The 20,678-nt window shown below is 35.8% G+C and overlaps 2 protein-coding genes across 3 annotated transcripts in view; both read left to right on the plus strand.

The window, feature by feature from the left end:
- The window catches only part of slc38a3b (solute carrier family 38 member 3b), a 31,370-nt gene extending 13,151 nt beyond the window's left edge, over window positions 1–18,219 (plus strand). For both annotated transcript variants that reach the window (XM_016457243.1, XM_016457244.1), the window contains 12 exons: window positions 2,396–2,469; window positions 3,128–3,220; window positions 3,766–3,847; window positions 8,575–8,657; window positions 9,119–9,177; window positions 10,386–10,559; window positions 10,646–10,725; window positions 10,817–10,917; window positions 11,402–11,526; window positions 13,294–13,438; window positions 14,285–14,388; window positions 17,021–18,219. In XM_016457243.1, coding sequence (XP_016312729.1) covers window positions 2,396–2,469; window positions 3,128–3,220; window positions 3,766–3,847; window positions 8,575–8,657; window positions 9,119–9,177; window positions 10,386–10,559; window positions 10,646–10,725; window positions 10,817–10,917; window positions 11,402–11,526; window positions 13,294–13,438; window positions 14,285–14,388; window positions 17,021–17,125 — 1,225 coding nt within the window. In that variant the 3' untranslated portion in view covers window positions 17,126–18,219. The remainder of the gene's footprint in view (window positions 1–2,395; window positions 2,470–3,127; window positions 3,221–3,765; window positions 3,848–8,574; window positions 8,658–9,118; window positions 9,178–10,385; window positions 10,560–10,645; window positions 10,726–10,816; window positions 10,918–11,401; window positions 11,527–13,293; window positions 13,439–14,284; window positions 14,389–17,020) is intronic.
- Window positions 18,220–19,203: 984 nt separating this feature from the next.
- Window positions 19,204–20,678, plus strand: part of LOC107666005 (guanine nucleotide-binding protein G(i) subunit alpha-2-like) — a 45,352-nt gene continuing 43,877 nt past the window's right edge. Inside the window, exon 1 of the mRNA XM_016457096.1 lies at window positions 19,204–19,937. Within this exon, the coding sequence (XP_016312582.1) occupies window positions 19,820–19,937 (118 nt within the window). The 5' untranslated portion in view covers window positions 19,204–19,819. The remainder of the gene's footprint in view (window positions 19,938–20,678) is intronic.

Here is a 20,678-nt window from a genome sequence, read left to right on the forward strand (position 1 = left end):
AATCAAAAGTTTGGGGATAGTAAATGTTTTTCTTTCTTTTCTTGAAAGAAATCAACACTTTTATTTAGCAAGGATGTGTTAAATTGATAAAGAGGGATAGCACTTATATTGTTAAAAAAGACAATATATATATATATTTATATATATATATATATGTATATTTTCTTATATACAATATATAATAATTTTATATATAATACAAAATATATTAAGTGTCTAATAATAACATGTGTTTGTGTGGTCTGCCATTTACTCTTTATTTCCCTCCTTCCTAAAATTTTCCACTGGTTAGCTCCACCCCTCTCATCTATCCTCGGCCCCAAAAAGGCCATGACCTGGGCTGACCACGCCTCCTCCCTTCTCCAAACACATCCTTCTTTTTAGGAACCCCCGCCCCCATCCAAATATAGTTGTCATATTTGGTTTCTCTCGCGGCTGGGGGAGGAGAGTGGGGAGACGTCTGGGGTGTCCGCAGCTCCAGTCAGGTTACAGGGAACTGAATACCACTGATCAAGTTATCCAACAGGCCAAGACTGCTTCCTCCAAAGATAGTCTTATTTCCGGGTATATAACAAGAAATTCATCAACCTCAATTTAGGAGAAACTTCACGCATCCCTCACGCATACGACTCGCCTTGTAGGCCTATAAATGAGAAAATGGGTTTTCTGGGGTATTCGTAAGCAGTTGTCATCAGGAGATGACTTAAATTTTGATTTGACTTTCTCATTAAGGAATTTCTCATTTGAAATGAACATTTTGTGAATGTTTGCTTTTCACATGAAGCATGCAGTCTAGAAAAATAGTATTTCATGAGTGAATCGAACAAAACCAGACAAGAACATGCCCTGGTCATATTCAGTAAAAAACGATGTCGATGTGCAAAAGATGTCTCATTTTTCTCCCCCTAAAAATCAGGGTTATTATAGTTACTTAAAACTAAAATTGAAGCCATAAAAAAATGTGTTGGTTATATGAAATGAAACATTAACTGAAATAAAATAAAATATTTAAAAGTTTTTATTTCAGGTAGTTGCCAAGGCAACATTTCTCATTTTAATTTAGTTTAGATGTACTAAAATAACTAAAACTAACATAAAAAAATAATAAATATTATATAAAAGAACCCAAAAACTAAAATAAAAAAAAATGACAAAAACACAAAAGAAAAGTACTAAAACGGAAATGGAAAATTTGAAAACAAAACAAAATATTAATGAAAACTATATCAGTATCGCAGTGATACTAAAATAACTTGAATCACATTACTTTTTCTTTTCAATTTTGGAGTACAATGTGACCTGGATTGTTGTGTGGTTAACACCTTTGTGTGGTTATCTGATAAACATTATTATCAGATGAGGGTGACATTTTTTTAAATGGTGGAATTTCCTCTAAACTGAGCTGAAAATAGTCTGAATGTCTTTTTTTGCATCAGCTTTTTTAAAAAAAAGGACTAATGTTTATAATGCCACTTATAGTCAATATTTAAAGAGCCATATAAATAAAATACATATAGCATGTGTATATATACTAATGAAGACAAAGATATTTGTGTTGAAATGAACAATGCAGATTCAGATAATTCTCTTGTAGATGTGTGGAGTACAGCGCACAGGTATTGAGGGGACTTCCTCTTGCATACTGAATTGGTAGGCAACTGTTGAAGTCAACATTTGAATAGAGTTGTTATAGAGCTCATTTCATGCCCATTGTTAATTACTTGCCATTGATCAGGTACCTGTCTTCCAAATAGACTTGCAATGCACTAAATTCAGGGACAGTTTGCACCTTCCTGAAAGTACACTAATAGCTTTCCACCGTTGTGTAGATAAAGCTTTTATCAGATTTGCCTTTCTCAAAGTTGGCAAACCTAGACTTTCCATTACATAAGTGAAAAGAAAAGAACTCGATGAATTGGTAAAATTGGTTGGTGGTGTGTTTGATCGCGGGGTTTCACAGAATAGCTTATCAGCAGATGTACTTTTTTGGTTCCAATACAAACACTGGCACTTTCCCAAGATTCATTCAGAAGTAAATCTTACTCAACAGCATTAATACATCTGAAAAAGCTATAAAGCATTGTAGACCTTATTATATAAGACACATGCATGCAGTGCACTTGGAACTCCAGCTGTAGACTTTGTATTTGAGTGGTTTTAGTTTATAATCTTAAATATCTGTGCTGGATACCTAATACCTAATATTTAAAATGTCTGCCAAAGTCATTTTGGTAAGTATAAAGTTGTACATTCATCTCCAAAAGAGGAACTTCGACGGTTCTTCTTGGAAGATTTCTATGGTTGAATTTCTAAAGACACTGTACATTAGGTTTAGTAGGTGTAGATGGTGTTGTACAGATGTGGAGTGATTGTGATGGTTGTATTTTGTCTTCAGGTTTCTCCTCACGGCTGTAGCTGGTCTCTCCTGCTATTCTATTCACCTCCTGCTGAAGTCCTCAGGTGTTGTGGGTAAGATGAGGCACATTTTCTCCATCAGTGTGTTGTATGGTCATGTCCTCATCAGGTGGACAGATGCATTAAAGTTAACACACAGTTACTGAATTAACTGCATTTTTATTGAAATTTGAAAATAAATTCCCTGAAATATGACTATGGTTAAATATAGTGACGAAAAAATAGTAACACTGGACAATGGATTTAAAATTTTCGTTATACATTGAATCATAAATTTGACATTAATTTGAGGTTACCACTACTAGCTAATAATATAATACAGGTACATTTATTGATCAACTGGCCAATTAAATAATTTTATAATATTTATAATTTAATTATAATAAAATTTTATAATATTGTGATATGACATAATTGTAATATTTGGCATCGCACTATAAATAATAAATAGTCATAATAAAACGAGATTTTTTTCGATGATTACTTGTGCTGTTTTAAAGCATTTTTATGTAGTTGATGGCATTGTTTGTGTATTGTTGCGATGGCATTTCCTTTCTGAAAACACCATTTTAGGGCTTACTGAGTTTCCATGTTAAACTGCGGTGACCGCAGGCAACGATAATCATAACATGAGATACGGTGTTTTGTGGAAACTTGGCTCCGGTGGTGAGATTTGTCTCTCTCTTCATGTTTGACTGATATTTATTTCCAGGAATCAGATCTTATGAACAGCTGGGATTCAGGGCCTTCGGAATGACAGGGAAGATGGCAGCCGGAATCGCGATCACTCTTCAAAACATTGGAGGTAAAGAAAATCTGACAATTAAATTAGCCCAAACTGACTGTTTCCAGACAGTTTCTTTATTCATATTTTTTTATAGATTTGACAGATCTTGTTTTATTCATCTTTATTCTGTCTTTTCTCTTCATTCATTTCATTCATTTTTAGATTTTCCTCTCTGCTTTTGCCAGTTAACTTCCATACCTGTACTTTCATTCACACACTTTCTGAATTGGCAAAATTATGAAACTTGCTTTATGCTGATAATTAACACTATGTATGTGTGTATATGTGTGTGTGTGCATAAATACATTTACAAAATACAAAATAAATACATTTTTATATATTGCAAAGTTGTACATTTTCCAAAAGTTAAAAGCAAAATATATTTAAAAAGCATATTTATATTTAAAATATATATTTATAGTTTTTTTCTTAAGTTTTATAGATTTTTATAGTTCCAGCAGAATACAGCAAGCAAAATGAGCATAAAATCAGCATAAACCCCTGACGGTTATATTCTTTTGCATGCGATTCTTCTAATTTACTAATTTTTGTCTTTCCTATAGCCATGTCCAGTTACTTGTACATCGTCAAGTCAGAGTTCCCACTGGTTCTGCAGGCGTTTTTGAAAGCAGATACCAATTCAGGGTAAGGACTTTAGAGTGGCATTGTAAAATGCTGAAATGAAATGAGAAAATCTTGACCTTTGCTCAACATGCCATTTTGCCAGTTAAATGTGAATGAATTGACAAATCTCCGTTGGCTCTGTAGCCGCTGGTATAGACATGTACTGTCATTATCAGCTGACGATGTCACCGTTGAGGTCACTCAACACTCAAAAATCTCAACCTGGCATCTAGGGGAGGTGTTGTGGGCTCTGTGAACTGTGATTGGTCAGTTAATAAGAGAACGGCAGCTGATTGGCTGATACGATCTCTTTCCCACCACACCTCTGTTCTTCTGCACTTGACAGCTGCTTTAAACAAGCGTATCGTCATGGCAATGTCAGTAGACACAACTCGTTTTTTACATCTGAAAACAAACGCTGGGTTATAACTTTATTCAGCTGCTTGTGTTCTCAGGTTTTATCAAGTTTAAATATTGTGTTTTTATCAAGTTTAAATATAGACTAACAAAACATTAAAATGCAAAAACGTCACTCACATCATCATCATTGCATCTCGTGCGCCACTGATGACGCTTCCTGACACACACCTAAACGTGGCCTCAAAACCTACCTTTTTAGCAAAGCCTTTGAATGATTCTTATTTTTTTTTTTTAATCTGTATCACTTCAGGATTCTGTGTGAATATAAAGTGCATTATAAATAAGATTTATTATTATTATTTATAGTATGTTAACAATTTTAAGACAAATTTACAAAAAAAAAAAAAAATTAAAAGGGGTATTAATAGGGGATAATAAAATTGTTGCTGTTTTTATTAACACTTTTTTTTTAAAGATTAGGGCTGGGCAGTTTAACGTGGCCTCAAAACCTACCTTTTTAGCAAAGCCTTTGAATGATTCTTAATATTTTTTCTTGTTTTTAATCTGTAGCACTTTGGGATTCTGTGTGAATATAAAGTGCGTTATAAATAACATTTATTATTATTATTACCTAACATTTGATTGTACTATTTTTGCATTCAAATGCAAATGTTTATTTTAAATTCGACTAATATTAATTTTTTTATTCACAATCTCCTCATCACAGGTAGGCACAGCCCTCAATTCAGCATGTGTTTGTGTCTGCATCACTCATAGCATGTGCCTATAGGTGTGTTCGACTTCATGCAGCACTGCACAGATCGATCGCAATCTGACTTGAAGCAGTGCATGCCGTTTAGAAATTTTGTCCGACTTGAGACGGCGCTGACGCCACGTGACTGTCACGTGTGGCAGCAAAGCACCGCGAGAGCGCTCCGAGAGCAGCCGGCTGACTCAGCCAGAGCAGTTTCTCCAGAGCGGCTGCAGAAGCTCTGATGACGACACAACTATTTTACAATGGGCCAGATTCACCGCATGACAACGTGTGTTTCGGGTTTATTCTAACATCCTCAATAGCAATAATGCTCACAAATCTGTGTTTTTAGAACAGTTAAAGTAGGGCTATGCAATTAATCGCATACGATTGTCAAGCGCATCTTGTCAGTAAAGCCGGTTCTGTGATTAGTAGTAAATCACCATCACCTGCTTTCAGATGGAGCAGCATTTAATACACGGAGCCGTAGTTCACTGACAAGCTAGGCAATATCGCGTTCATAATCGAATGCGATTCATCTGCGATTATGAATGCGATATTGCCTAGGTTGTCAGTGAACTACGGCTCTGTGTAGTAAATGCCACTCCATCTGAAAGCAGGTGATGGCGATTTACTACCAATCATGGAACCGGCTTTACTGACGAGATGCGCATGACAATCGCATGCGATTAATTGCACAGCCCTAAGTTAAAGCTTTTTTTTACTGTAGTCACAATGTTATATTGAGTCACTTTATCAAAAAAACACTGATAAAAGCATATTTATCCCACTTTATTGATATTTAAATAGTATATGTTAATGTTGTTTCTGTTGCTCATGAAAACGTTTCTGAAACGTCTGTGTGTTTGACAAATATTGCATTTTATTCACTTCATCTGTGATAGAGTATGCAAACACCGCGAGAGCATCACTACTGGGAGCAGAAGTTGTCCGACTTGACATGTCGAGAAGGGTATAACTGCAGCCTGGATATCTCCAAATGGGGGAGGGAACTCCAAAACGGGGTGGGAGCCAAAATAGGGCGTGGCTTCCTCCCATTGACAGACAGGCACATGACACGCATGCGCAATTTTTTCTCCCAATCCAGTTCAGTGGAAACTCCGCCCCACAGCTGATTCTAAAGATTTTATTGGTTGTGTCAATCACAGTGTTGATTTCCTACACTATGCTACAATAAATGCTAACCCCTACGCCTACCCCACACCTGATCCTAACCTTAACCAGAGAAATTGACTGCACGGCGGGATTGGCGCTGAATAACGTGTTAAAGAAAGTTCAGGAGATAAGCAGTTAATAAGATTATGCGATATGATATCTACGAGCTACGAGTTCCGTAACTCCCCAACCGGTCCTCACTGGACGATGGCACCTTTTTAGTTACACCCAGCATTACTACCCCCTCCTACTCTGCGAATTTCAAGCCCCGGGACGCCCCCGTTGGCTGAAACAAAGTGATAGAGTAAAGTCTTTCCCCTGCGCTGCGTTGAGATGGCTCGCGGGAGAGCTTGAGGGTGATTCCCGTTTATTAAGCAGAGGTTCAAACTCCAGTCCGAACAACACTGGCCACGAGCTTTGGGCTCTGCTCTCACGGAAAATATTTATTTATATAGCATATTTTATTTTAGATGAATTAGAAACGATGTTTAATTTATAAAGTTTTATTTTGAAATGTAAGTCCATAGCAATTGGCTGAAGCCAGAGCCAAGGGTGAAAGTCTTTGCGCGAAGAGACCCCGCCCCATTTTGGAGGTTCTGTCCACTTTTGGAGTTCGCACCCCATTTTGGAGATCTCTGGTCTGCAGTTATACCTACTTGGTGAAGTCCGTTTTCAACTCTGCCTCCGGCTGCAAGCGGCTACTCTCGCCGATCGGTCTGTGCAGTGCTGCATGGAGTCGAACACATCTTCTATTGTTCGCTATATCCAACATTTTTTCTATCGTTATCGAAGGTGTACCATCGATAAATACTGATACCGTTTTATCGCCCAGGCCTAGTTTAAATGTTGTTACCCAAAGTCAGCATGTAAAATCATATATATTACATCTACACATAGTCCATTTATTGTACTGCAGAGGAATCGTTATGCCCCTAACAATAGTGTATCTTTATTATCTCTCATATATAATGTATGATGTTTAATTTCCACGTATAGTAGTCTACATATAGTTTGAGAGGGTCGCGCATTGGCACACCAGCCCCCCCTTCAGTGTCTGAATACCGGGACAAGTGGAGAGTTGCGGAGAGGGTCTGAAAATAGAGGAGTCTCAAACAAGGCCTGGATCTACACACTGTGCAACACCTTGTGACTCTGTGTGTGTGTCCTCGTGTTCACAGTGTGGCGGTTACTTGAGTCCAGGAGCGGGAACTGCGCCATGTTTCAGTCAGCTCTGGGCACGATATTAGATGGTCTGTGTCGCTAGTGGCCACAGCAAATGCAACATACTGTCTCATAAATCATGAGAATCGCAGACTCAGACTGGAATCGGATGGAGTTAGACAGGTTGATTCTGGAATAGTGTAGATGATTTCCACAGCCACACAAGTGAAGATGCTGTTAGTTTGTCACACAGGCAGAGGAACAGAAAATCAGAAAACAGAAAAACAGACAAAATAGGCATAGAGTTATGAATACATTTTTTTACTGTTTGCTGGTTTATTTTGTTGCCCTTTTTATTCATGCTTCATTTACAGCTCTTACTATAACTTAAGAAGATATGATAACCATATTTGGATATTAGTGTACACTACTGTTGAAAAGTTTTGAGGTTGGTAAGATTTGTAATTATTTTTGAAAGTCTCTTATGCTTATTATTGCTGCATTTATTTGATTAAAAATACAGTAAAAACTGTAATATTGTGAAATTTTATTACAATTTAAAATAACTGTTTTCTATTTGAATATGTATTCAAATGTAATTTATTCCTGTGATGTAAAGCTGATTTTTCAGCATCATTACTCCAGTCTTCAGTGTCACATGATCCTCCAGAAATCATTCTAATTTGCTGATTTTCTGCTCAAGAAACATTTCTTATTATCAATGATGCAATATCAATGATGCATGTTCAAAAGAACAGCATTTATTTAAAATAAAAATCTTTTGTTACATTACAAATGTCTTTAATGTCACTTTTGATCAATTTAAACTAAAGCATCTTTGATGAATAAAAGTAATAATAAAAAAAAACTCTCACTGACCCCAAACTTTTGAACTTTAATAAACTTAATAAACTTAATAAAAACTTTTTAAAAAAACCTTTTGACTTTTATATTGAGCAAATAATTATCTATAAATTATAATTTTTATTATGTCTGTAATTTAAAATTGCCACATATAGTGGAAATTGCAAGTAATGATCAGACAAAGAGTACGTTTATCTTTGATGTAACACTGTAACACTTTTATACTGCTGGGAGAAAATTTAATGTTTTTGAACATTAGTGGAAAAGTGAACATTAATCACCATAATGGTGACAAGCATTTACAGTATGATGCCTCTGTTTGATGTTTTTCAGTAAATTGTTGTGTTAAGCAATGAAATAACTGATCTAAACTGAAATCGCAGTAAAAAATGTTTTTTGCTTTTGACATTTCTTGAATTGTCTGTTTCTGTAGGGAATGGTATCTCAATGGAAACTACTTGGTGGTGCTTGTGTCTCTCTCTGTCATCCTGCCTTTGGCTCTAATGAAACAGCTGGGTGAGTCGATCATTTCTACTTCAGTCATCTCGTCTCTCTCTCTCCACCTCATGAAAGTAGGTTTCCGTGTGCGTTTGACCCAGTTGTATGGACCGTTCATATTACAGAGCATCAGTTCAAGCACTTTAAAAGCACGTTCTGTTCTCATATGAAGCAGTAAGCTAAACCAGTACAGCATGTTTATCTGACAGCAACAGTCCGTTTTAACCACACACAATTCTGTTTTTCTTGTTTTGACGTGTTTATAGTAATTGAATCAAGTTGACCTTGTCAGTATTTGTGTCTGGTCAGCTCTGTCAGCACAGATTAGCTCCTGAGATGAGTGATAGCTCACTGCACTTTTCTTAGCTCATGCATTTATAGTTGCAGGGATTCAGGCTTGAATGCATGTATGCAGCATGTCGATTGACAGTAGCACCGTGACGCCATATTGACTTGCTTTGCTATATTTACATTTTCAGGTTACCTTGGTTATGCCAGTGGTTTTTCGCTCAGCTGCATGGTCTTCTTCCTCAGTGCAGTAAGTATTTACCATCATCATCATTGTCATTAGTACAGATATTACTAAAGTTAATATGGAAACAAAATTTACTTGAGTCTTATTAAGCATGATTCATAAGTGCATGCTATTCCAGAGAAACAATATAAAGTTATCAAGACATTCATAAATCATTTATTTGGTACAAAAAATATACAGTTTATACCAAAAATCACCACCTTCCTGTCCCTGTATCTCATCCATAATTCAGAGTGTGCTGAATCACAGCTTCACATAACTGTTCACCCGCACATTTTTCCCCAGAGGAAGCAATATACTGCGTACATATTATATCATATCTACACACAGCAACGCTGACTCATAAAACTCTTGCTCAGACTGACTTCAAAGAAGACGACTGAGGCTTTTAATTGGTTTTAATTGGTTACACTCTCTCGGGATAAAATGATGATGCTAAGTGTAACGTTTGTCATGAAGCATTTGGCCCATTGAAGAATAATAATGTTTTTTTGTTTTTGCTATTTGACCTGCTATTGGGGATAACTATTTTTATGTCTTTCCTTTAGCCACCAAGACATGTAGCCATTAGAGATGGGCTTAAATAAGAAATGAAATAATTAAAAACACAATAACTGGATGCCTTTTTTCAAATTTAAAACCCTGATCACAAGATTGAAATTCCATAACTATAAATAAACGTTGAAAAATGGCTATTTATTTATTTATTGTTTGTTTGTTTGCCATTTATTTATTTATTTTCCCCCCCAATCCACTTTAGGGGAATTAGGGGAATACACACAGCACATACAATAAATACATGGCTTTTTCACCTTTAAAACATTGAAAAAAATTCCATAACAGCTATATACAAGCATGTCAAAAATGGCCTTAGTTTTTATTTTTATTTTTTTATTCATTTTTTTATGTCTTTGGACATGTTATCTGACAAGAAATGTAGCCATTAGAGGCTTGAATATAACTTTATACAAACATGTAAAAAAAATACCTTTTTTGATATTTATCCTTTACATTTTTGCAGTACAGTTTGTTTGATGGCAGTTAGAGGAATACACACAGGAAGTACTCATGTTCTTGACTGAATTATATGTTGAGTACTTACTACATACATACACAAAATAGCCAAAATGACCACCCTAGTAGTCTTTTTGTTGTTGATATTCTGTATTTTCCATTTGAACTGTGCCTTCTGTTCCTTTCTGAATCTTTAGGTCATCTATAAGAAGTTCCAGATTCTGTGCCCATTCGAGGAGTTTTCAGCCAATAGCACGCTGGCACACGCTCATTCAAACGCGACAGCGAACCACGCCCACGGCTACCATAACGGACATGTGATGGTGGACGACTCCCACTGCAGCCCGCAGATGTTTACCGTCAACACACATGTATTGCACTCAAAGAATAGCACATTTTCATTTCTGCTTTTACATTCACAGAAAAATGTATCTAAACAGCACTCTCTGTCCCACAGACCGCATACACCATCCCCATTCTGGCCTTCGCTTTCGTCTGCCACCCTGAGGTCCTGCCCATCTACACTGAGCTGCGCAAGTAAGTCGACTGCATTAAAGCAGCACTGCGACTGCGAGCTGTGTATTATGCAAATAGATTGAATAGGAATCTCATGTTTTTTTCCCTGCAGCCCAACTCAGAGGAAGATGCAGCACATTTCCAACATTTCCATTCTGATTATGTACACTATGTACTTCCTTGCTGCTCTCTTTGGATACCTAACATTTTACAGTAAGTTTAACACTCTTATATTTAACCGTTACTAGTACTAGCACACTGGATCTTGCATTTGGTCCAGTTTTATGTATGCATTATGTTGCATGTGAAATTAAATACAGTCCTGCTCTGGTTAGCTGTGCAACATATAGTTCATTTTTAAACATTTATCTGATAACAGCTGTAAAAATAAATGAATATCAATATTCATTTTTCTCCATTGAATGCAAGAACATGTCCTGAGAGTTTGCAGATTTCTTACTTTTTTCATTCTTTCATTATGTGTACTTTCTTTGTTTAATTGCTTTTACTCTTTTTTTTTTTGTAAGCACTTTGAGAAGCTTACTTTAAAGGCGCTTTATAAAATAGTTGTTATTACTATTTCAGCGTTTGAACATTCACATGAGATCATCTTGAAATATTCAAATCAAAATGTACTGCTTAGCGTGCATTATTAGAGCTGCAAACTAAGTAGATGAATTCTTGAATTTTGTCGCAGCTAATGTTGAGGCCGAGCTTCTGCACACATACAGCAGGATCGACCCCTACGACACTCTCATCCTCTGTGTGCGTTTGGCTGTGCTCACCGCCGTCACGCTGACTGTGCCCATCGTTCTGTTCCCAGTGAGTTTAACACGTTCATATGCTCATATCATAGAGATTGTGCTGTTTTGAGCATTTTTACCACAGTATATCCACAGGGTGATTTAAAATGAATCATACACCAAACAAAAAACTGCATTGCATTTGCGATTTGCCACTCATGCCCAAATAACCAGGAATAATATAAAATATAAAAGATAAACATCCTTTTGTTTGTGTATTATTTAATTCACTGGATTATTTAAATCAATACTAGAAGGTTAAGTAATACAGTGGTTCTCAACCCGGGGGTCGGGACCCACTAGGGGGCCTCAGCACACTTTGTTTAGGTTAACGTGTAGTTGTAAAAATAATAAATAATAACAAATAAATAAAATATAATTAAAACTATATAGATATGTTAAAAATTAATCAAACTTTAAATAAAATTAAAAACAGAAAATAGAAAAAAATTCTAATTCAGAATATGAACAAAAACTATAATAGTATCTCAGTGATACTAAAATAACGCTGCACTGATCAAAGGGTTACGCCACTTTTGTTCCTGTTAAACCCTTGATACAGATAAGCTGACGTTATATTTCGTAATGTAAATTTTTCCCCTCGTCAGTTTTTATTTTATTTTGTTTACAAACCAGGGTTCCTGGAAAACCTGTATATATGAGGGAATTTTAAAAGTTTCATTTCTAGACCTGGAAAAGTCATGCAAATCAATAAAATCTTAAGTCATGGAAATATCTATAATGAAAATAAGTTATTCTAATTATGTCAAACTCTAAAATATTTTACCGGAAAGAAATTGATGAGAAATAGCTATTTGTGGGTAAAAATAATCTAATCAAACAGCTGGAAAACTGTTAAATAAGTTTTTGAAACTTCTGGAATGATGGTATTTAATTATTTTAGCTGTAATTTTATACAATTGTTGGAAGACCTCAGATGATGCCAACCCTGAAACAACATACAGAACTACCAAATTTTGCTATAAGTTTGATTGCATCATATAATAATTGCTGTTAATAGTGTTTATCGTCTGTTTGATTACGTCTTTAATTGATTTTTCTGTACATTTCAGCCATATGTACATTAACTGACAGTCACCACTGATAAGCTACCACTAAATATTGTAGAAACTTAATTTTCTGTAAAGTTGCTTTGCGTCGATTTGTATTGTGAATTGCGCTATACAAATAAACTTGAATTGAATTGAACAATTGTTGTATTTAATTTTTTTATTATAATGCCACTCCCAGTTTCTGTATATAAAAAGTCTGAAAACAAGCTGTTTTGTCATTACAGCTATATCTAGCCTTAATTTTTGTGTTGTAGAGTAGTGGGACCTTGGTGTCAAAATGATTAAGATCCACCGATGTAATATATGAATCATTTGGGTTGAATAATACAGCAAAAATAACTACATTGTGATATATAGTTATTGTGATATAAAACGATTGATGCTGCCCATGATTTAGAGCAGTGCTTCCCAACCCTGGTCCTGGAGGCACCCCAACACTGCACATTTTGCATGTCTCCTTAATCAAACACCTGATTCAGGTCATCAGCTCATTAGTAGAGACTCCAAGACCTGAAACTGGTGCGTCAGAGAAAGGAGACATGCAAAATGTGCAGTGTTGGGGTGCCTCCAGGACCAGGGTTGGGAAGCACTGATTTAGAGGACAGATTAAGCTTGCTGTAAGACCTCAAAGTGGCTCAAAAGTTGCTTAAATTCAGTCATTAAAAATAGCATTAAAATATTCTCAAGCTTCAATCTGCTACTTTTTCTCAAAGGTGCGAAGAGCCATTCAAGAGATGATATTCCCTAATAAGACCTTTAACTGGATCCGACACGTTGCCATCGCTGTCGTTCTCCTGACCTTAATCAATATGCTGGTCATCTTCGCTCCCAACATCCTGGGCATCTTTGGCATCATTGGTGAGTCCTTCAATCATCACTGACCCAACAGCCCAAAATCCAGAGTGGTCAAATGTGCTTTCTGAGGGAAACAATTCTGTGTTCAAACATGTGTCAGAAATGCCAAAGCAGAGACTCACGTTGGCGTCACTTGTTTGTCTTGCTTTCTCAGTGTGGGTAAGGGACATTGACACTGTCTCTAGCCTTGAGAACAGCTTCAAATGTCACCGTTGCTTGTTTGAACAGATAATGTTGTGCTGTTAAATCAATATTTTTGTGTTTAGCTCATATTACTGGAAATACTGTGTCCCTAGAGTGTCAGGGTTCCTTTTGATCATAATGAAGAGGAAAACAAAACAGATCAATGACATGAAACTTTTTTTGTCCATGTTACTAAACTAAAATTATTATTATTATTATTTTGTCTGATTTAAAGTCTAAAAATATATTTATGATGTAAAAATTCTCTTTTTGAGATGAATTATTTAAATACAAAATGGTTAGGCGTAATCTTTTATTATGTGTAAAAAGGGCAGTGAAGCAGTTTTGAAAATTTGTGATATTTATGAAAAAATATTTTGACCTTTGAAAATTTTACAAAATGAAAAGTTTTGAAAATGTTATAATTAGCTTTGTGTTCTTTAAAATTTCTTTTTCATTTGAGAAATCATTTGACATTGACCCATGAGTCTTACTGTGATAAAATTGTTTCTGTTCACATTGAGTTCTTTTCCATTCTCATTTTCATCAGCAAGGAAAATGTTGCTGGAATTTTAATTGTCATCATGTTTAATTGTCATCAGTGTCAGATGTAATTGGATTCAGCTGATTAGCTAATCTATATTTGTCCTGTTCTTCCTCCTCCAGGTGCAACATCCGCTCCGTGTCTTATCTTCATCTTCCCTGCTGTCTTCTACATCCGTATTGTTCCCAAGGATAAAGAGCCAATGCGCTCTACTCCTAAAATCTTTGTGAGTTATGTTTGTATAATTTATGACTACCCAGTAAGACAGAGAAGTATATTTTAAATTTTTTTTAAAAAGCTTCACATTGATAAACGGTTATTATATAGAAAAATAAAACCACAATTTTCTTAATTGAAATAAAATAAAACATTAACTGAAATAAGATTAAATACAAAAAATTAATTGTTATGTGCTTGATGTTAAAGAGGGATGACCGTAACATTTAAGCTACATACTGGTAAAAAATGTATAGCCTAAATGCACTGTAAGTCGCTTTGGATAAAAGCGTCTGCTAAATGCATAAATTAATTAATTATTAATTATAAGTGAGACAACTGTTACTGGGTGTGATACAGACCAAAGATGACACTGAGAAGTAGTACGTTTTAGAAGTTTTTACTGGACGCGTTGTAAAAGAGTACAAATAAATGTGAGATTTAGCACAAAAAAGAAAACAAAACAGGAGTGTCACCCAAATAAGAGAAATAAACAGAACAAAACAATCCTTATAACTAACCCCTAAACTAAAAAGAAATATAAAAATAAAACCGAAATGTTCGGCGTGTACGACGCCCGAACTAATCTCCTCTAAACTAAAAAACAAAAGTACAAGGGTGGCGTAACACTCACAAACCTAATATAACAAAGTACAAACTAATCTAATAAACAAAACAAACAAGATCGTAACAACGATTGACTAGACATTCGAATCAACACCGAGAGACGTGTTTAAGTAGCTCGATGCACCGGAATGCATTCTTAACTTTGAACCCGACACATAGTAAGACTAAAACTCTTATCACGGACATCGCACACACACACAATCAGCTCGAGGCCTCAAATACAGCTGGCATGTCAGCGGATTGGCAGAACATCATGACGTCAGAATGATGATTAACAGTCCAGTCAGCCAATAAACACTGACCTAGAAGCGGAGTAAGAAATAGCACAAAAAAGACAGGAGAGCGAGGAAAAAAAACAAACAAACAATATACTCAAAACATACGTGGAACGTAACAGTAATATCTCATTTATACTAAAATAACACTGACCTTCAAGGCAACATTTGTGATTGTTGTTAAATGAATGATAAAAACTATATAGATATATTAAAGAAAATTATATATATCATTTATATTATGATATATTAAAATTAAATTGAAAACAGAAAATATAAAATAAAATTTTATTCAAAATACTACCAAAAACTATAATAGTATATACTAATTTATACTGCACTGATCCAAGGTTTATGCTACTTTATTCCAGTTACTCTGACTCTGATACGACCCATTTTCAGCTCTATATCATCACATCTAAGGATTTACATAGCGTTTATATCTCTTCTACTGCACTGTAAGTCGCTTTGGATAAAAGCGTCTGCTAAATGCATAAATTAATTAATTATTAATTATAAGTGAGACAACTGTTACTGGGTGTGATACAGACCAAAGATGACACTGAGAAGTAGTACGTTTTAGAAGTTTTTACTGGACGCGTTGTAAAAGAGTACAAATAAATGTGAGATTTAGCACAAAAAAGAAAACAAAACAGGAGTGTCACCCAAATAAGAGAAATAAACAGAACAAAACAATCCTTATAACTAACCCCTAAACTAAAAAGAAATATAAAAATAAAACCGAAATGTTCGGCGTGTACGACGCCCGAACTAATCTCCTCTAAACTAAAAAACAAAAGTACAAGGGTGGCGTAACACTCACAAACCTAATATAACAAAGTACAAACTAATCTAATAAACAAAACAAACAAGATCGTAACAACGATTGACTAGACATTCGAATCAACACCGAGAGACGTGTTTAAGTAGCTCGATGCACCGGAATGCATTCTTAACTTTGAACCCGACACATAGTAAGACTAAAACTCTTATCACGGACATCGCACACACACACAATCAGCTCGAGGCCTCAAATACAGCTGGCATGTCAGCGGATTGGCAGAACATCATGACGTCAGAATGATGATTAACAGTCCAGTCAGCCAATAAACACTGACCTAGAAGCGGAGTAAGAAATAGCACAAAAAAGACAGGAGAGCGAGGAAAAAAAACAAACAAACAATATACTCAAAACATACGTGGAACGTAACAGTAATATCTCATTTATACTAAAATAACACTGACCTTCAAGGCAACATTTGTGATTGTTGTTAAATGAATGATAAAAACTATATAGATATATTAAAGAAAATTATATATATCATTTATATTATGATATATTAAAATTAAATTGAAAACAGAAAATATAAAATAAAATTTTATTCAAAATACTACCAAAAACTATAATAGTATATACTAATTTATACTGCACTGATCCAAGGTTTATGCTACTTTATTCCAGTTACTCTGACTCTGATACGACCCATTTTCAGCTCTATATCATCACATCTAAGGATTTACATAGTGTTTATATCTCTTCTACGGGAAAAAAAGACAGAGCTGTATAGTAGAAATACATTGTTACTGTACATTTTTTGAACATTTCTAAAACTCTTAAATATCAGTTCACAAATTAGTCTGAATCGAAACATCAGTTGTTCAGGCAACACCTTAATTTGGACAGAAAGTGATTTTATTTGTTTAGATTAATGACAGAAAATGCTTTTCTCTTTTTCTCAGGCTGCCTGTTTTGCTGGACTGGGCGTGTTGTTTATGATAATGAGCTTGAGCTTCATCATCATTGATTGGACGACAGGCAGCAGCAGTACTCTGGGTGGCCACTAGGAGACAAACTCTGATGATTAATGTGTTTTTGTGTACGTGCCTTGTATGAGAGTGTGTGGCATACGTTAGGTTAGTGATGTAACATCTCATTTATTTCTATCCATATTTTTCTGCCCGTTATGACACAGTGGATGCCCTGTCCCACTGTGGGAAGACAAAAGTTGAGGGGGACCCAAATCAACATACCATTTTACACAGATAGCCTGCTGTCAGATAATGGGGAAAACTGCATTATTCTAAAAAAAAAAAAAAAAAACTTTTGATAAATTCAGATTGATGTTTTACATTTTAAAACCTGTAAAAGTGCTGATCTTGTCTATTTGGGCAGAGTTTTTTTTATTTATTGAAGGGTTAGTGCATCCTCACTTACCCTGTAGAAATATGCTGTTATGGCTTCAGTTTGCTTGTCGTTATTTTTATTAACTCTCACTCTCTGTTTCATCAATCCAGAGCTCTTATACTTGACACGACTGACTGCAAGTACCGTAGAAACACATAATTGCATTCTTCGAGCTTTCTTTTAAGTGACAGCAAGCTATATATCAGATTTTTACATATTTAATTCTGCGTATTACTTTGGACATTGAACAAGGATATTGTAGAGGTTTTGATTGCTGTCTGGGAGTTGAATGAAGCGGGCTAGTTTGGTAAAGATGGATCAGTAGATGGTTTACTCTCCAGGGGGCTTTGGACAATCAACGAGTAACATTACCACCTATTTTAGGTAACTTGCAGTGTTTTCGGTCAAGTGAGAGTGCAGTTTATATCGCACAATTTCACTGTGCCAAAGCGAAGGATTTCTATAATCAAACTATCATGAAATATATTTTCTGTTTTCCTAAAGTATGCACAGTAGACATAGAATGCAAGGCGTGCCTTAATCACATGGAGATTTGAACAGTGAAAAATGTATTTATTTAATTGTATCGAATATATTTTGCAGTTCGGATGAGTATTAGTGTAAGAGTATTAGTGTTATAGTATTAACGTGTACAATGAGTGTCCTTTATCATTTTTGTTTGTGTTGTGTTGAAGATCATGATGCCTGCATACTCAAGGTCATTTACACAAATGCTAGATATGGACCTCATATACATGTACAAAACCATATTTTACTTGAAATAGACAGAATCTGCCCTGTATTACAATTCCAACAATCATATTAAAGGAGTAGTTCTCCCAAAAATTTAAATTAGCTGAAAACTTACTCACCCTCAGGTCATCGAAGATATAGATGAATTTATTTCTTCATGGGAACAGATTTGGAGAAATGTAGCATTACATCACTTGCTCACCAATGGATCTGCTGCAGTGAATGGGTGCCGTCAGAATGAAAGTCGTTCAATTCGCGAACGAGTGGTTCGTTTGAATCGGTTCTTTTTGAATGTTTCATTCGAATTGATTCGCACAGCGCATGCTCTTCAGGTTATCCATGTGAGTCACATCTTAAAGACATTTTTTTAACCCATTATATATCGATATTAGATTACATTTTTAATCGCTATTCCACTTCATTACAGAGGTAGTGAAATGTGCTTTTTGCAAGTTTTTTCTTTTTCTTTATTTCTTTCTTAAATTAAAGAGGAATTAAAGATAGAAATTACTATATATTTACAATATCAATGAAGTAAAACTTTACATGTAGCACAATAGTGATAAACAAAGTTGCAAGTTAAGAGCATGCTATATACTATGCAGATAGCTTTACTTGTAATTACTTGTTTATGAAAAGTACATAAAAAAAAACCCCGTGGAGGAAAAAGTAGGCTATTACTTAGATAAGATTGTTTGATTGAATTTATGTTTCTGTAAACTAACAGAAACATTATTAAAACTGAATTTATGTACTAAGATTGTTGTGCCTTTTGTGTGAATGTTTCTTATTATTATTTAAACTCTACCGTGTGAATAACAATTATATTATTAGATATCTATTAAACTTGAGTTAAGCTTTCAAAGAACCAGTGAATCATTTTAACTAGTTCATTGAGCCATCTGAGCAAACCGATTCGCTAAAATGAATCGAACATCCCGCACTTAGTTGTTCGGAAACAGCAGAAAACTACTGCATTTCCCACAATTCACGCTCAGTTGTTCATTAGTGGGTGGGTGCCGCTGCACGCTTGGGCTTTTTCACATTCTTACGCTCTGTCTATTCCTCAGAAGAAAGCAGCGCGAGCGGAGCGCCACGCCGAACGCTGCAACGTTCTGATTTCGAATTTTTAAATATTTTGAATCGCCCTGCGCCAGGATAGATATGCAGAACGCTTGAATTTGAAATAAAATACCAGAGAATTTCTCACCGGTTGGAGACAATTCCGCGTGCAAAAACAGACATCTGATTGAGCGCAAGCAAATGATTTTGATTTCAGGAACTGTGAGCGGTAGATGAAAGCGCCGACGTCGCGGCTGCTCTTTGATCTGAAAGGAAGGAAGGAAGAAAGAAAGATTGATTGATTTGGTGGGAAACTAAGCAACTTTTTAATCGCGTCTACACATATTCGAACCCTCCTGATTGATGGAGAATCACAGGCCGGGGATTTTCGGAATCAAAGCTTTCAAATTGTGACACTTTGCGCTTTTATAGCACATCTGTCAATCCACGCGGCGCCTTTTTAGTTTACAGTTCTTGCGCGGAACGGACCGGGCCTATTTGACTTATTCTTTGAAGTTTGACGCGCGCACGGTTCGATCATGGGCTGCACGGTGAGCGCAGAAGACAAGGCGGCCGCCGAGAGATCAAAGATGATCGACAAAAACCTCCGCGAGGATGGAGAGAAGGCTGCGAGGGAGGTGAAACTGCTCCTGCTCGGTAAGCCATGGCACGTCATGTGCGTGTGATTTTCAGCGGGTCTGTGTGTTCAGAAGGATTCGGTTTTGCAGTGCTATTTGTCACACGCTTCATAAAAACAACACGCCAGTACTTTGCTACTCGCTTGGAGAAGATACATTAGTATGATCTGATCTGATGGGCGGTTCGGTTCGGTTCGATTATTATGGACAAACGGGATGGATGCAAACACCAGCATCCGCCTGATGCGCGTTTGCTGTCTTTCATTTGAGATTTCAATCCACAATATTATTTAGAAAGAATCAAACGGGAAGAAAATACCATGTTTTTGGAAATGTGCCATGAAAATACCATAGTATACGTTGAAGCAGATTTGCATACTATATAACTATTATGGTGTAGCCGTGTTTTCTAGACAAGGAATCATGGAAACACAATGTTTTTATATGATCCGTGAGAAGAGATGTACATTCCGCCGTGGTGTTCTTCGAAGCACATTGGAGTACCATCCATGATACTACCATGGTGTTCTGGACGTACACATGCACTAAGTACCATGGTATAATGATGATTTCAGACGGTATATGTTTTCATGGTACTCCAAACAAGGTAATTATGGTACTTTTTAAAAATTATATAAAAGTACCATGATGTCACCATCCTATATGGTCATGTATGAGAAAAACTGCCCTTCAGTACCTTAATGCTCTGTCAACACTGTTGTATGTTACATTAAATATAAATAATAGCTTGCAGAGTGCA

This window comes from Sinocyclocheilus anshuiensis, unplaced genomic scaffold, assembly GCF_001515605.1.
Source record: "Sinocyclocheilus anshuiensis isolate Anshui unplaced genomic scaffold, SAMN03320099.WGS_v1.1 scaffold447, whole genome shotgun sequence".
NCBI lineage: Eukaryota > Metazoa > Chordata > Actinopteri > Cypriniformes > Cyprinidae > Sinocyclocheilus > Sinocyclocheilus anshuiensis.